The sequence below is a fragment of the Haliotis asinina genome, chromosome 10, assembly GCF_037392515.1.
Source record: "Haliotis asinina isolate JCU_RB_2024 chromosome 10, JCU_Hal_asi_v2, whole genome shotgun sequence".
NCBI classification, from domain to species: Eukaryota; Metazoa; Mollusca; class Gastropoda; order Lepetellida; family Haliotidae; genus Haliotis; species Haliotis asinina.
In genome coordinates this window covers 17651354-17665690 of record NC_090289.1, presented here as the reverse complement: position 1 = coordinate 17665690, position 14337 = coordinate 17651354, and the positions used below count along the sequence as shown (strand labels likewise).

Below are 14337 nucleotides of genomic sequence, written 5' to 3'. Positions count from 1 at the left end.
TACTTGAAGCAGTATTTTAAGAGACGGGATATGGTGTGAAGGGTTTTCTCCCTTATACATTTTTTTTTTCTGCCAGCACCGTATCTATATGTCCTTCAACACAAAGCTGGTTTGCAGTTATAAATCTGTTCATTTGTACAACGTATCACACTCGAGTTATTGATAGATGAACCACGTTGAACACCAGTGTTTTTCAACGTCCATTAGACCATGTGGGTAATACACATCCGTTTCAACAGCGGGGTAAATGTTGTTTGTTTTTAGTAACCTGATACATTCTGTAGCTAGTGTCAGCACGATGTTGTTGTTTTTTTTTAGGTCGGGGGGTATCACACAAAGAACAGGATGTGTGAGTGAGTATGGTTTTACGCCGCTTTAGTAATATTCCAGCAATATCGCGGCGAGGGACACCAGAAATGGGCACAATGTACTCATGTGGGGAATCGAACACGGGTTATCGGCGTGACGGGCGAACGCTGTAACCACTCGGCTACCCCAGCATCCCAAGTTCGGGGAGACACTTTCATTGCTGAGAGATCCTAAAAGATGAGGACTTTTCTCGCATTTGACCTTGGACTAAATAGACATAAGAGTGCATCTGCTTTTCTTTTTCACTATCGAGTGGCGTTGGGGAAAGCACAACGCCGTCTCACCATGTCAAGTACCAGTTAACTGTTGGGTGATTATACAAAGTCATTTAAAATGTGATCAAATGTAACATAAATGCCATATTTGGAATTACACTTTCTTGGTACAAATTCCTGCACATTTTGGTTGAGTCCCATCCGGGATTCGAACCCACACCCTCAGAGTCAGGCACCTAATCGCCAGCACACATGACATTATGTTACATTTGACCACTTTCTAAATGGCATTGTCTAATCATACCTTTCGGTCGAGGGAGCCGTGCCAGTCAACACTTATCAGGCTACCAGTTGTCCGACTTCCATTTTTATAGAAGTCGCGTCGGGTTCGCGGGCTAGACGACTGACTTTGTGTGCTGGAGATAAGGTGCCTGAGTCTCAGGGTGCGGCTTCGAATATATTGGAGCATTGTGTAGAGAAAACATCATTTCCAGGAGTGGTTTAAAGCCATAAAGCTCCTGTGATTTTACTCGTCAACTGTTACTTATCGCACGACTGATACCATTTATAAAAGGAAAATAAACGTTATTCTCTCATACGTGAGACAGTATCCTGCGTGAAAGCAGTTGTTTAGAAGATATAGGATATCCTCTGAGATAGGAGGTACCGTTATATCCTTAATGAGGTGAGAAATACTGCATAGTTGATCATTCTCAGACGGGAGGTATTCCCGCTGATAACCTAACGAAAGAGAAGAGATCAGAGTGAGTGAGTGAGTTTTGGTTTTTCGCCGCTTTTAGCAATATTCCAGCAATATCACGGCGGGGGACACCAGAAAATGGGCCTCACTCATTGTACCCATGTGGGGAATCGAACCCGGCTCTTCGGCGTGACGAGCGAACGCTTTAACCACTAGGCTACCCCACCGCCTCAGAAGAGATCAGAGGATGTAATTATAATAACTGGGTCTGTTTTGTTTTTTCTCAACACAGTATCTGGATTTTGTTTTTGGTTTTTCTCACCCATTTGAACACGTGGTGTAACTAATCTAGTTTTGGTCAGAATATATGCTCATGCATGGTAATGTACCTGGTATGGATTCCTGTCACGTAACTGAAATGAGGACGCAAATGTCACCATGTGAAGCCAGGCTGGTTCGGCATGATTCGTTATTCAACTTCAAGTTCTTTATTCTCTCCTTTAACCACCCAGCGGTGGTGCAAGAGTACAAAAGCATCGGCTTACAACGAAATGACAAGATGGGGCACAGTCAGTATTTTAAGTGTGATAGTATACTTTTAATGAACATCGATGGCTTAAATGACCTAAATGATTTAACGTACCTTCGATAATATTTAACCACCAATCTTGATAGTCACGGTGCTGTGTTTTAGTGTAACAAAGTTGTGTAAAGTGTGAGTTGATTTAACGTTTAATACTTTAGGTACAGCATGTATAAAAAAATAGATGCTATACAAAACTTATGCCTATTTTTATATAATGTTGGGAAAATAAGAGATTCTGATGTATTTAGATAAACGCATGTAAATTCTAATTATACCTATGTTTGTATTTTGGGCCACTGGCCTATTACAGAATAAAATGTCTGTCTGTCTGTCTGTCTGTCTGTCTGTCTGTCTGGTACAGCAAGGGTGTGCCAATATTTAATCAATCGCTTTATCACATTAAGTCTCAGAGAGCACCTTCCCTGTTCTCCTTACACCATGTCAGTTGGGATAGACGCGTTAAGATTACAGACGAGTTTCAGAAACTTCAGATGAAGTTTTTCGACGATTGTAGACTGATCCCAGACCGGATCATATGATGTAAAGCTGGATTTTTTTATGGTACAGGAGAAACAAACAGTCATTCACTTACTACCCGCCTTGTCCCGCGACGGGACGGCCGCATCAACAACGTGATCACCATGCAGCGCCTCTGTTACCAGGTATTTATAGGGCGCTTCAATCAATGCTGTCGTATAAATGCAGTCTCCCGGTCGGTGCTTCTTTCTTAACATTATAATATCTCAAAACGGAACGTAAGCTATTTATCTTCATAGTACACATGATGCACATATAAAAATGGTTCGGTGTTTCCAATATGAAATGATACTTGACATCCATTGTACAGAGCCAAGCACCGCTGATCTCTAGCTCTCGGGGCAGACGCTTCATCATGCTGCATGTACATCGAGGCGGATGTTCCGGTACTTAAACCCTTTTCTGGGCAAAACGTTTCTATAACAAGCAGGAACTATAATAATTTGATGATGTGTTACTTTCACGCCTTTGATTATGAAACATAAAAGTCAGTCATTATTAATAAGACGTACTCAATAATGAAAATAAATAAACGTCCTCAAGTACGTTAAATGTAACTCTATGGATGACACACACGTGATGCTTTAGCCAGCTGTTTCCATCTCAGTGGTTTGGTGACCTGTACATCGACGTCACTTAGCACCTTACTTTCAGGCGTCGTCATGGAATCGGTTTTGGGCGAAAAATGCTGGACCTCGCCTTTGGGATACAGATTTTCATCATGTCAACCATGGAGTCGCCATTTAATCTATCCAAATGTCTCCGGGACATTTGGAACATCCGATTAATACACATGCATCCGCAATTGTGAGTTTCCCTGAACGTGGACTTATGGGGATGTATTTGACCGTGCACCACGTGTTGTTCATGCTGATTAGGTTTTATCTTCAGTTTCCTTAAAGTTTACATGCAACCAAGAAAATAATGAAATCACAATTATCATTCCTCCATGCCATATAACATCGCAAATCAAAAGTGCAATATTTCGTACACTACCCTCGAAAAACAGCAGCCGGGATACCGAATCAAGTCAGCGGGTGGGCGTGTACTCAGGTGTAACGGAGACCTTCATTGTCTGCATTATTTGCAGATACGCATAAGTGTGTGTACAAAGATGTTCGGTTGTAAATACATGATCATTCTCTGCATGGTTACCTGTCGTTTGTCCAAGTACAAGGCAGAACTTAAAACTGACAATCTAAGTTTGCACCAGTTTCCGTCCGATCCAGTCATCCGAGAAAAATGGAAGCAATTTGTTTGCACTGAACAGTAGCCATCATGACTTGTCATGTGTACAAATGTCACATCTGTCTGTATGTGTAATTAATGTGACAGAGACAGAACTCGTGCATGGTGTTTGGAGTTGAGGTCGTGTGTTGCATATTGTCATTAGCAGACAGACAGACACTACACTACAGGTGCCAATACAACAGACATGTTTTGTCTGAGAAAAAAACTAATATGTTACATTCAAGGATACCGTGTTAAAGCTGCTTTATACGGTCGCGGCTCACTGAATAGCTCAACACATAATGACTATTGTGATACGAGTTGTTCTCATATTATAAGCGGCTCTATTTCCAGGTATTGATCGTAACATTTCAAGAAGTTTTTGTTTGTTTGTTAACGGCATGTTTTTCTCCTTACGATCGATACTTTATTCCTCAGCAGTATTCAGATAAGCAACAGACTGGTTGCTTACTGCATTTTTTAAAATACATACGTTTTAAGCAACAGATAGTGGCAACTATCTCAACTGATTACACCGGTTCATTTCTGAAACTTGCGTTGATTATCACCTCTCATATAATATATTCAACGTAATACAAGTTCTATATATCATGATTTTCAGCAGCTGATTTTGGTGATAGGCATAACCAACACCATAACGAGCATATCCATTACTTAATCATATATCTGTTACTCTGTCACGGTACTGTTCTTTTATTGTCAGATTATTTTAGTTATGTATTCGGCTATTGGAGCAATGCACTAGATCGGCGTTTAAATAAGCCACTAAGCTTGTTCGTCTATCGAGGTTTTTGCTTTGACGGAATAACAATATGTTGAAACCACAAGGAATACGTAATATAGCATGAACCTGAATTAATCTGGAGTATCAAATGCTCGTGCGCTCCAACTGACTACCGCAAGGTCGTTCTGAAACAATGAAGATGCCAGCGTCATGCATCAGTCGAGCTAACGAGTCCCTGCTCAAAACACGACAGTGTGGCTTAAGTTTGTATCATCTGTAATAAAAACAGTCTATTGTTACGTGCCAAGCTGGACGCACAAACACACAATGGGATAAGCTAACACCTTGCCGAACTCCACATAAAACAATCACCGCGGCAATTAGCAGTCCTCTCATTTACCCTCTAATCCGATTAAAGTGAAACCAGTTTCGAGGATTAACAGAAGCTTGAATAAAACTAAGTCTTGTTTTTGTTGAGACGTGTCAGAGTGTTTTTGTAGACGTGAGTCTTCTGGTCAACAGCGGAGCCACACACCTCGTGTACCTATCATACGTTGTTTCAACTGTTGCTCTGACGTTTGAAGCCCGCCCAGATGAGAGTCGTGGATTCTATGCTTGTCAGTCTATAAAAACATGTTTAAGTCAACACCTGGATACGTTTGTATAAATGTGCTGCTTTGGGGTTTCATGTTACATTAATTCAGGACTATGACGCACGGAGTTTGTCGGGGGAGAAATTTTATGCTTGGTGAGTATAGGTGTTCTGGTGCTTCGTCAAACACAGCTGTTGCCGTTCAGCAACGATGCCATAGTAACCTGTAGGCATAGTTATGCCGAAGGGGCATGCACTTTCCTTGGTTGGCTATTTCACGATCTTGTTTGTACCTTTTTGTTGAAATTTTCGAAGTAAACAACATCAGTTAGTTTTAATGATTGTCTAATAATATGTAGAAGCAAGGGTTTAAATCCCCACATGTGTACGATTCGTGAAACACATGCCTGGTGTTCCCCACTGTTATGTTGCTGCAATATTGCTATACATTGCTAAAAGTGCCATACATTTATTCAGACGTAATACAAACCGGAAGATAAAAATGCTGGCAACTAGAGTATACCGAACATTCAGGTTACACACTTGCACGTGCCTCGCATTATGCTACATATAGACGTATGGTTTGTATAAACGTGAATGTATTGAACATATCAGGGAAACAGCTCCTCAGTTGTTCCAATATATTTCCAGGTCCGCCCACTTCCCGAGCACCAGTGCCCGCCATATCTTCCCACCTGAGTCAGGTGCTGAACCACCACTACCAGTCGTTCTGTGTCTTCCAGCACAAGTGAGTACTCCAGCCTACTATCCGTCGATACACTCGTCAACCCATGGGTTTCTGATGTGATTTTAGTTTTTTAAAAAGTAATCCTTACTATTCCATCACAAACCAAAATTACAATCTGACATGCATACCCCACTTTCAATAACAAGAACACCGGAGGCTATGTAATATGAAGAATGAGGAAAAGAGGGGGTGGGTGAACCCTCTCTTTGATAATATATAAATTTGGTATTCATCATAAACGTAACCCCTTTCTCCTTGAATTCGCAGCGCAATGGTGATGAGTCAGCTTCTTCATCATCGGATGGGGTCAAGTCGGAGACGGAGCGTGAGTCCGGAAACAAGCCCGCGGTCTCTGCTACCATTCCCGCTTTTTCAGCCGTACAGCACGTCACCACAAGAAGGTAGACGAAGATCTGGGACATTCAGCGACCAGGAAGAACAGTTCCCATTTTTCGCAAAATCCCAATCCGATGAAGGTTATTCGTCTTCACTGACATCCGACTCCAAGTCGCGGCTCTCCTGTGGTTCAGCAACGTCATCCGAACGTTCTAAAAATGTACAAGTTTCTCCAGAATCGAAACACTCTCAAAGATCTCCAGTGTTCGACGATGACAGTTCGAAATCTTGCGACAGTTTCGGAAGTGCGATCCAAACACCTGAAGTGTCATCCTCAGGTATAACACCAGTGATTTCTCTCGACGAGGATTCCCAGAAGAGCGTTTCAAAATTTCTGCCGTCTTTCTGTGATGAGAAATCAAACTATGGCTTGCCAGACAGTGACATTGAGATCAAGATTGAACCTGAGGACATATCTTCCTCACCGTCAGTGTGTACTTCACCGTTCCGCTCTGTCCGATCAGCTACTAGCACGTCGGCCTCTCCTGCCATACAGGCTGACTTGGCAGTAAATGTGAAACAAGAGGTGGACTCTCCTGTGAAATTTATGAACACAAACAGAGATGTAATGTGGGCAGTGAAACCGGATGTCCAATCCAAGTCCAATTTTATCCCAAGTCCGGAAAAGTCTAGTAGCGACTGTAGTTCTGACTACAGTCGGTTTCCAATTCCAACGTATAGCCAGTCCTGGAACGCCCATTTCCAGACAGTTCCCTCAATCATGCCTTTTACGCCCCTTGAAACCCAAAGCAAGCCAAAAACCAAGAAAGCAGTCGCTAAGAAACAACCTGCCATGTCAAGAGAGAATATTCCAATGTCAGTGCAGGTGGAGGCTATTGATTTGTCCACTAAGAAAAGAAAGGCGACCACCCCCAAGAAGGACAGTAAACAGAAACGGGTAAAGAAGAGTTCACACACAGAGAGTGGTATGGAACAAGGAACCAAAGCACCGATAACAATCACTGACCAAAAACGAATATGGAAACGTGACCCAAATCACACAAAGGTTCTCCAAGAAAGCCCAAACCAGAACGCCTCTGTCCCGGCAAATACGGAAAAGACCAACACAAGGCGACCCCCGGTCGTTAAACAAACACGTGTAAAGTCGGACAAAGTGAAGACATTTCAATGCAATCAGTGTGATAAGACATACTCTCAACGGTCATCGCTTCATACACACATGCGCATCCATACTGGAGTCCGCCCTTATGTATGCAAAGACTGCGACCGATCTTTCACAGATTGTTCCACGTACATAAAACATTGTCGTCTTCATACAGGGGAGAAACCATATGCGTGTGGAGTTTGTGGCCGGTGTTTCACACAGTCTGGAAACATGATGAGGCATCAACAGAAGTGTAAAGGAAGCGCCTGAACACTGTGTTCAATGTGAAACCTACACGACAGTGCTTGTCCCCGGATTTCAGACATGCACCCTGTAAACCGATGTGTGTTTTGTTGATGGGGAGCTTTGTGTTGTGCGCAAACGACTTATTTATGAGTTTTCTGAACGATTTATATAATTCACAGGTTTATATTTTTATATCATTTGTACAGTTGAATCGGTGTTGTAATTCATGTGAGTATTTAGTTATTCTCATCATTATTCATGTGTATCGTCTTTCCCATAATTATGCATACTAAAAAAGAAATAGTGCGCCTTCTATTTTCAGACTATTTATGGTGCCTAAAGAATATTGTTCGTTAGTTTATACTTATTTACAATCTAATAATTAATCACATTTTAAAGATGAGTTATGATTGTGAAATACTGGAAAGTGTAAAAGTGTTATCTGAAAGTATTACAAGTCGCGTAGCTGTATTGTATTCATGACAGAGAGTGAGTTCAGTTTTACGCCGCCTTTTAGCAATATTCTAGCAATATCACGACGGGGGACACCAGAATTGGGTTTCACACACTGTACCCATGTGGGTTTGACGGGCGAACGCTTTAACCACTTGGCTACCCCCTGCCATGTATTCCGAGAGACACCAACCACAACTGATTCACAAGTGTGTCTCATCAAGTATTGCACAGACTGATGTAATGTACACCAGCCTTTCGGGGGCTATGTCGTCGAATCCCCTCTCTGATCCAATTTCATTAATGTCAAAACTATTTCAAGGTGCTAATATTTGCGCTGTAGTGGAATGCCGCTACGCCACATCTCGGAGAAAAGAGCATGGCTAGCTAGTTTGTAGGGCTACGAACGTTTCGAGAATAGCTAGCCAGACAGTGAATATCTTGAAACGCATGGTTTATAATATTTAAGTGGAGCTCTCACCCGCAACCATGCCCAAGTATTAAACATATAACAAAGGTACTCGACAGTCGAGATCTGGATTAGAGTTGATCTTCAGCAGTTCATGCTGTCCTTGGCTGGATTTAGACGTGAGGTTCGAGACACATGGCTACATTTCTGGTACATTTACTGTATCAAATATCGACAAACTGCTCAGCTATAGTCTGTATTGTGATATTCTAGTCACGATACATGGACTGACATCACTTGAATACATAAGTAAGGTAGCGAGCATGCATCGCGAAGTTGTTTCGCTCTGAGCAAACACTACAAGACTAATCTGTAGATGGACCAGTCACATGTCTGCGTGTTACATAAGTACGACCTGCGTATGTCACTGTACGAGAAAATCACTGTCCTACTTTTAAAGGTTCAGAAGAAAGGATACCCAAACTGAAGATAAAGAATTGGTCTTAAAAGACCAATAAAAGAATCAGAAACATTACTGTGTTCAGTAACTTACTGTGAACTCCTAACAGTAAAGTAACAAACTTCCAGCCTGCAACACAGACAGCGCGTGGCATGATAAAACCCACTTTCTCGGTATTGCAACACGCCTGGAGCAAGTCAACCAGTCTTTTACAGGATAATGGCGTTAAACGATCTCTTTCATTAACTACTGTGGACAATTAATCATGAAGCCGCGAAGATCCGGGTTACATTTGACCTTCAACAACTCCTGCTTGTCGGGAAGGACTAACGGGTTGTCTTGGTTGACACACGTCATCGTTTCCTAATTGCACAGGTCGATGCTCATGATGTTGATCACTGGATTCACTGATCTAGACTTGATTACTTACAGACGGTTACCATTTAACTGGAGTACGACGGTGGTAAACAACAAACAAATTAAACAATAGATCTTGACGTTCATCTTCAGTATGATTTTGTGACCTGAAAGACGTGGGCCAGCAAGAGGCTGTTTGCGCCCAAAACAGGGACTTGACTTAATATTAATCAAAACCTTAAGTGCAGCACTTCTGGATTTTGTCTAATGTTGTTATACCCAGGATATGCAATTAGATAATGTGCAATATTTTCAGGCGCATCCTATTTCTACTTGAAGCAGTATTTTAAGAGACGGGATATGGTGTGAAGGGTTTTCTCCCTTATACATTTTTTTTTTCTGCCAGCACAAAGCTGGTTTGCAGTTATAAATCTGTTCATTTGTACAACGTATCACACTCGAGTTATTGATAGATGAACCACGTTGAACACCAGTGTTTTTCAACGTCCATTAGACCATGTGGGTAATACACATCCGTTTCAACAGCGGGGTAAATGTTGTTTGTTTTTAGTAACCTGATACATTCTGTAGCTAGTGTCAGCACGATGTTGTTGTTTTTTTTTAGGTCGGGGGGTATCACACAAAGAACAGGATGTGTGAGTGAGTATGGTTTTACGCCGCTTTAGTAATATTCCAGCAATATCGCGGCGAGGGACACCAGAAATGGGCACAATGTACTCATGTGGGGAATCGAACACGGGTTATCGGCGTGACGGGCGAACGCTGTAACCACTCGGCTACCCCAGCATCCCAAGTTCGGGGAGACACTTTCATTGCTGAGAGATCCTAAAAGATGAGGACTTTTCTCGCATTTGACCTTGGACTAAATAGACATAAGAGTGCATCTGCTTTTCTTTTTCACTATCGAGTGGCGTTGGGGAAAGCACAACGCCGTCTCACCATGTCAAGTACCAGTTAACTGTTGGGTGATTATACAAAGTCATTTAAAATGTGATCAAATGTAACATAAATGCCATATTTGGAATTACACTTTCTTGGTACAAATTCCTGCACATTTTGGTTGAGTCCCATCCGGGATTCGAACCCACACCCTCAGAGTCAGGCACCTAATCGCCAGCACACATGACATTATGTTACATTTGACCACTTTCTAAATGGCATTGTCTAATCATACCTTTCGGTCGAGGGAGCCGTGCCAGTCAACACTTATCAGGCTACCAGTTGTCCGACTTCCATTTTTATAGAAGTCGCGTCGGGTTCGCGGGCTAGACGACTGACTTTGTGTGCTGGAGATAAGGTGCCTGAGTCTCAGGGTGCGGCTTCGAATATATTGGAGCATTGTGTAGAGAAAACATCATTTCCAGGAGTGGTTTAAAGCCATAAAGCTCCTGTGATTTTACTCGTCAACTGTTACTTATCGCACGACTGATACCATTTATAAAAGGAAAATAAACGTTATTCTCTCATACGTGAGACAGTATCCTGCGTGAAAGCAGTTGTTTAGAAGATATAGGATATCCTCTGAGATAGGAGGTACCGTTATATCCTTAATGAGGTGAGAAATACTGCATAGTTGATCATTCTCAGACGGGAGGTATTCCCGCTGATAACCTAACGAAAGAGAAGAGATCAGAGTGAGTGAGTGAGTTTTGGTTTTTCGCCGCTTTTAGCAATATTCCAGCAATATCACGGCGGGGGACACCAGAAAATGGGCCTCACTCATTGTACCCATGTGGGGAATCGAACCCGGCTCTTCGGCGTGACGAGCGAACGCTTTAACCACTAGGCTACCCCACCGCCTCAGAAGAGATCAGAGGATGTAATTATAATAACTGGGTCTGTTTTGTTTTTTCTCAACACAGTATCTGGATTTTGTTTTTGGTTTTTCTCACCCATTTGAACACGTGGTGTAACTAATCTAGTTTTGGTCAGAATATATGCTCATGCATGGTAATGTACCTGGTATGGATTCCTGTCACGTAACTGAAATGAGGACGCAAATGTCACCATGTGAAGCCAGGCTGGTTCGGCATGATTCGTTATTCAACTTCAAGTTCTTTATTCTCTCCTTTAACCACCCAGCGGTGGTGCAAGAGTACAAAAGCATCGGCTTACAACGAAATGACAAGATGGGGCACAGTCAGTATTTTAAGTGTGATAGTATACTTTTAATGAACATCGATGGCTTAAATGACCTAAATGATTTAACGTACCTTCGATAATATTTAACCACCAATCTTGATAGTCACGGTGCTGTGTTTTAGTGTAACAAAGTTGTGTAAAGTGTGAGTTGATTTAACGTTTAATACTTTAGGTACAGCATGTATAAAAAAATAGATGCTATACAAAACTTATGCCTATTTTTATATAATGTTGGGAAAATAAGAGATTCTGATGTATTTAGATAAACGCATGTAAATTCTAATTATACCTATGTTTGTATTTTGGGCCACTGGCCTATTACAGAATAAAATGTCTGTCTGTCTGTCTGTCTGTCTGTCTGTCTGTCTGGTACAGCAAGGGTGTGCCAATATTTAATCAATCGCTTTATCACATTAAGTCTCAGAGAGCACCTTCCCTGTTCTCCTTACACCATGTCAGTTGGGATAGACGCGTTAAGATTACAGACGAGTTTCAGAAACTTCAGATGAAGTTTTTCGACGATTGTAGACTGATCCCAGACCGGATCATATGATGTAAAGCTGGATTTTTTTATGGTACAGGAGAAACAAACAGTCATTCACTTACTACCCGCCTTGTCCCGCGACGGGACGGCCGCATCAACAACGTGATCACCATGCAGCGCCTCTGTTACCAGGTATTTATAGGGCGCTTCAATCAATGCTGTCGTATAAATGCAGTCTCCCGGTCGGTGCTTCTTTCTTAACATTATAATATCTCAAAACGGAACGTAAGCTATTTATCTTCATAGTACACATGATGCACATATAAAAATGGTTCGGTGTTTCCAATATGAAATGATACTTGACATCCATTGTACAGAGCCAAGCACCGCTGATCTCTAGCTCTCGGGGCAGACGCTTCATCATGCTGCATGTACATCGAGGCGGATGTTCCGGTACTTAAACCCTTTTCTGGGCAAAACGTTTCTATAACAAGCAGGAACTATAATAATTTGATGATGTGTTACTTTCACGCCTTTGATTATGAAACATAAAAGTCAGTCATTATTAATAAGACGTACTCAATAATGAAAATAAATAAACGTCCTCAAGTACGTTAAATGTAACTCTATGGATGACACACACGTGATGCTTTAGCCAGCTGTTTCCATCTCAGTGGTTTGGTGACCTGTACATCGACGTCACTTAGCACCTTACTTTCAGGCGTCGTCATGGAATCGGTTTTGGGCGAAAAATGCTGGACCTCGCCTTTGGGATACAGATTTTCATCATGTCAACCATGGAGTCGCCATTTAATCTATCCAAATGTCTCCGGGACATTTGGAACATCCGATTAATACACATGCATCCGCAATTGTGAGTTTCCCTGAACGTGGACTTATGGGGATGTATTTGACCGTGCACCACGTGTTGTTCATGCTGATTAGGTTTTATCTTCAGTTTCCTTAAAGTTTACATGCAACCAAGAAAATAATGAAATCACAATTATCATTCCTCCATGCCATATAACATCGCAAATCAAAAGTGCAATATTTCGTACACTACCCTCGAAAAACAGCAGCCGGGATACCGAATCAAGTCAGCGGGTGGGCGTGTACTCAGGTGTAACGGAGACCTTCATTGTCTGCATTATTTGCAGATACGCATAAGTGTGTGTACAAAGATGTTCGGTTGTAAATACATGATCATTCTCTGCATGGTTACCTGTCGTTTGTCCAAGTACAAGGCAGAACTTAAAACTGACAATCTAAGTTTGCACCAGTTTCCGTCCGATCCAGTCATCCGAGAAAAATGGAAGCAATTTGTTTGCACTGAACAGTAGCCATCATGACTTGTCATGTGTACAAATGTCACATCTGTCTGTATGTGTAATTAATGTGACAGAGACAGAACTCGTGCATGGTGTTTGGAGTTGAGGTCGTGTGTTGCATATTGTCATTAGCAGACAGACAGACACTACACTACAGGTGCCAATACAACAGACATGTTTTGTCTGAGAAAAAAACTAATATGTTACATTCAAGGATACCGTGTTAAAGCTGCTTTATACGGTCGCGGCTCACTGAATAGCTCAACACATAATGACTATTGTGATACGAGTTGTTCTCATATTATAAGCGGCTCTATTTCCAGGTATTGATCGTAACATTTCAAGAAGTTTTTGTTTGTTTGTTAACGGCATGTTTTTCTCCTTACGATCGATACTTTATTCCTCAGCAGTATTCAGATAAGCAACAGACTGGTTGCTTACTGCATTTTTTAAAATACATACGTTTTAAGCAACAGATAGTGGCAACTATCTCAACTGATTACACCGGTTCATTTCTGAAACTTGCGTTGATTATCACCTCTCATATAATATATTCAACGTAATACAAGTTCTATATATCATGATTTTCAGCAGCTGATTTTGGTGATAGGCATAACCAACACCATAACGAGCATATCCATTACTTAATCATATATCTGTTACTCTGTCACGGTACTGTTCTTTTATTGTCAGATTATTTTAGTTATGTATTCGGCTATTGGAGCAATGCACTAGATCGGCGTTTAAATAAGCCACTAAGCTTGTTCGTCTATCGAGGTTTTTGCTTTGACGGAATAACAATATGTTGAAACCACAAGGAATACGTAATATAGCATGAACCTGAATTAATCTGGAGTATCAAATGCTCGTGCGCTCCAACTGACTACCGCAAGGTCGTTCTGAAACAATGAAGATGCCAGCGTCATGCATCAGTCGAGCTAACGAGTCCCTGCTCAAAACACGACAGTGTGGCTTAAGTTTGTATCATCTGTAATAAAAACAGTCTATTGTTACGTGCCAAGCTGGACGCACAAACACACAATGGGATAAGCTAACACCTTGCCGAACTCCACATAAAACAATCACCGCGGCAATTAGCAGTCCTCTCATTTACCCTCTAATCCGATTAAAGTGAAACCAGTTTCGAGGATTAACAGAAGCTTGAATAAAACTAAGTCTTGTTTTTGTTGAGACGTGTCAGAGTGTTTTTGTAG

General features: G+C 41.6%; 1 protein-coding gene across 1 annotated transcript; it reads left to right on the top strand.

Annotated features, from left to right (window-relative positions):
- The first annotated feature begins 5090 nt into the window (after positions 1–5090).
- LOC137298570 (uncharacterized) lies at positions 5091–7493 on the top strand. The gene is made up of 3 exons (XM_067830869.1): positions 5091–5130; positions 5626–5722; positions 5990–7493. The coding sequence occupies exons 1-3, from the start codon at positions 5091–5093 to the stop codon at positions 7491–7493; spliced, it is 1641 nt and encodes a 546-aa protein (XP_067686970.1).
- Positions 7494–14337: the final 6844 nt, after the last annotated feature.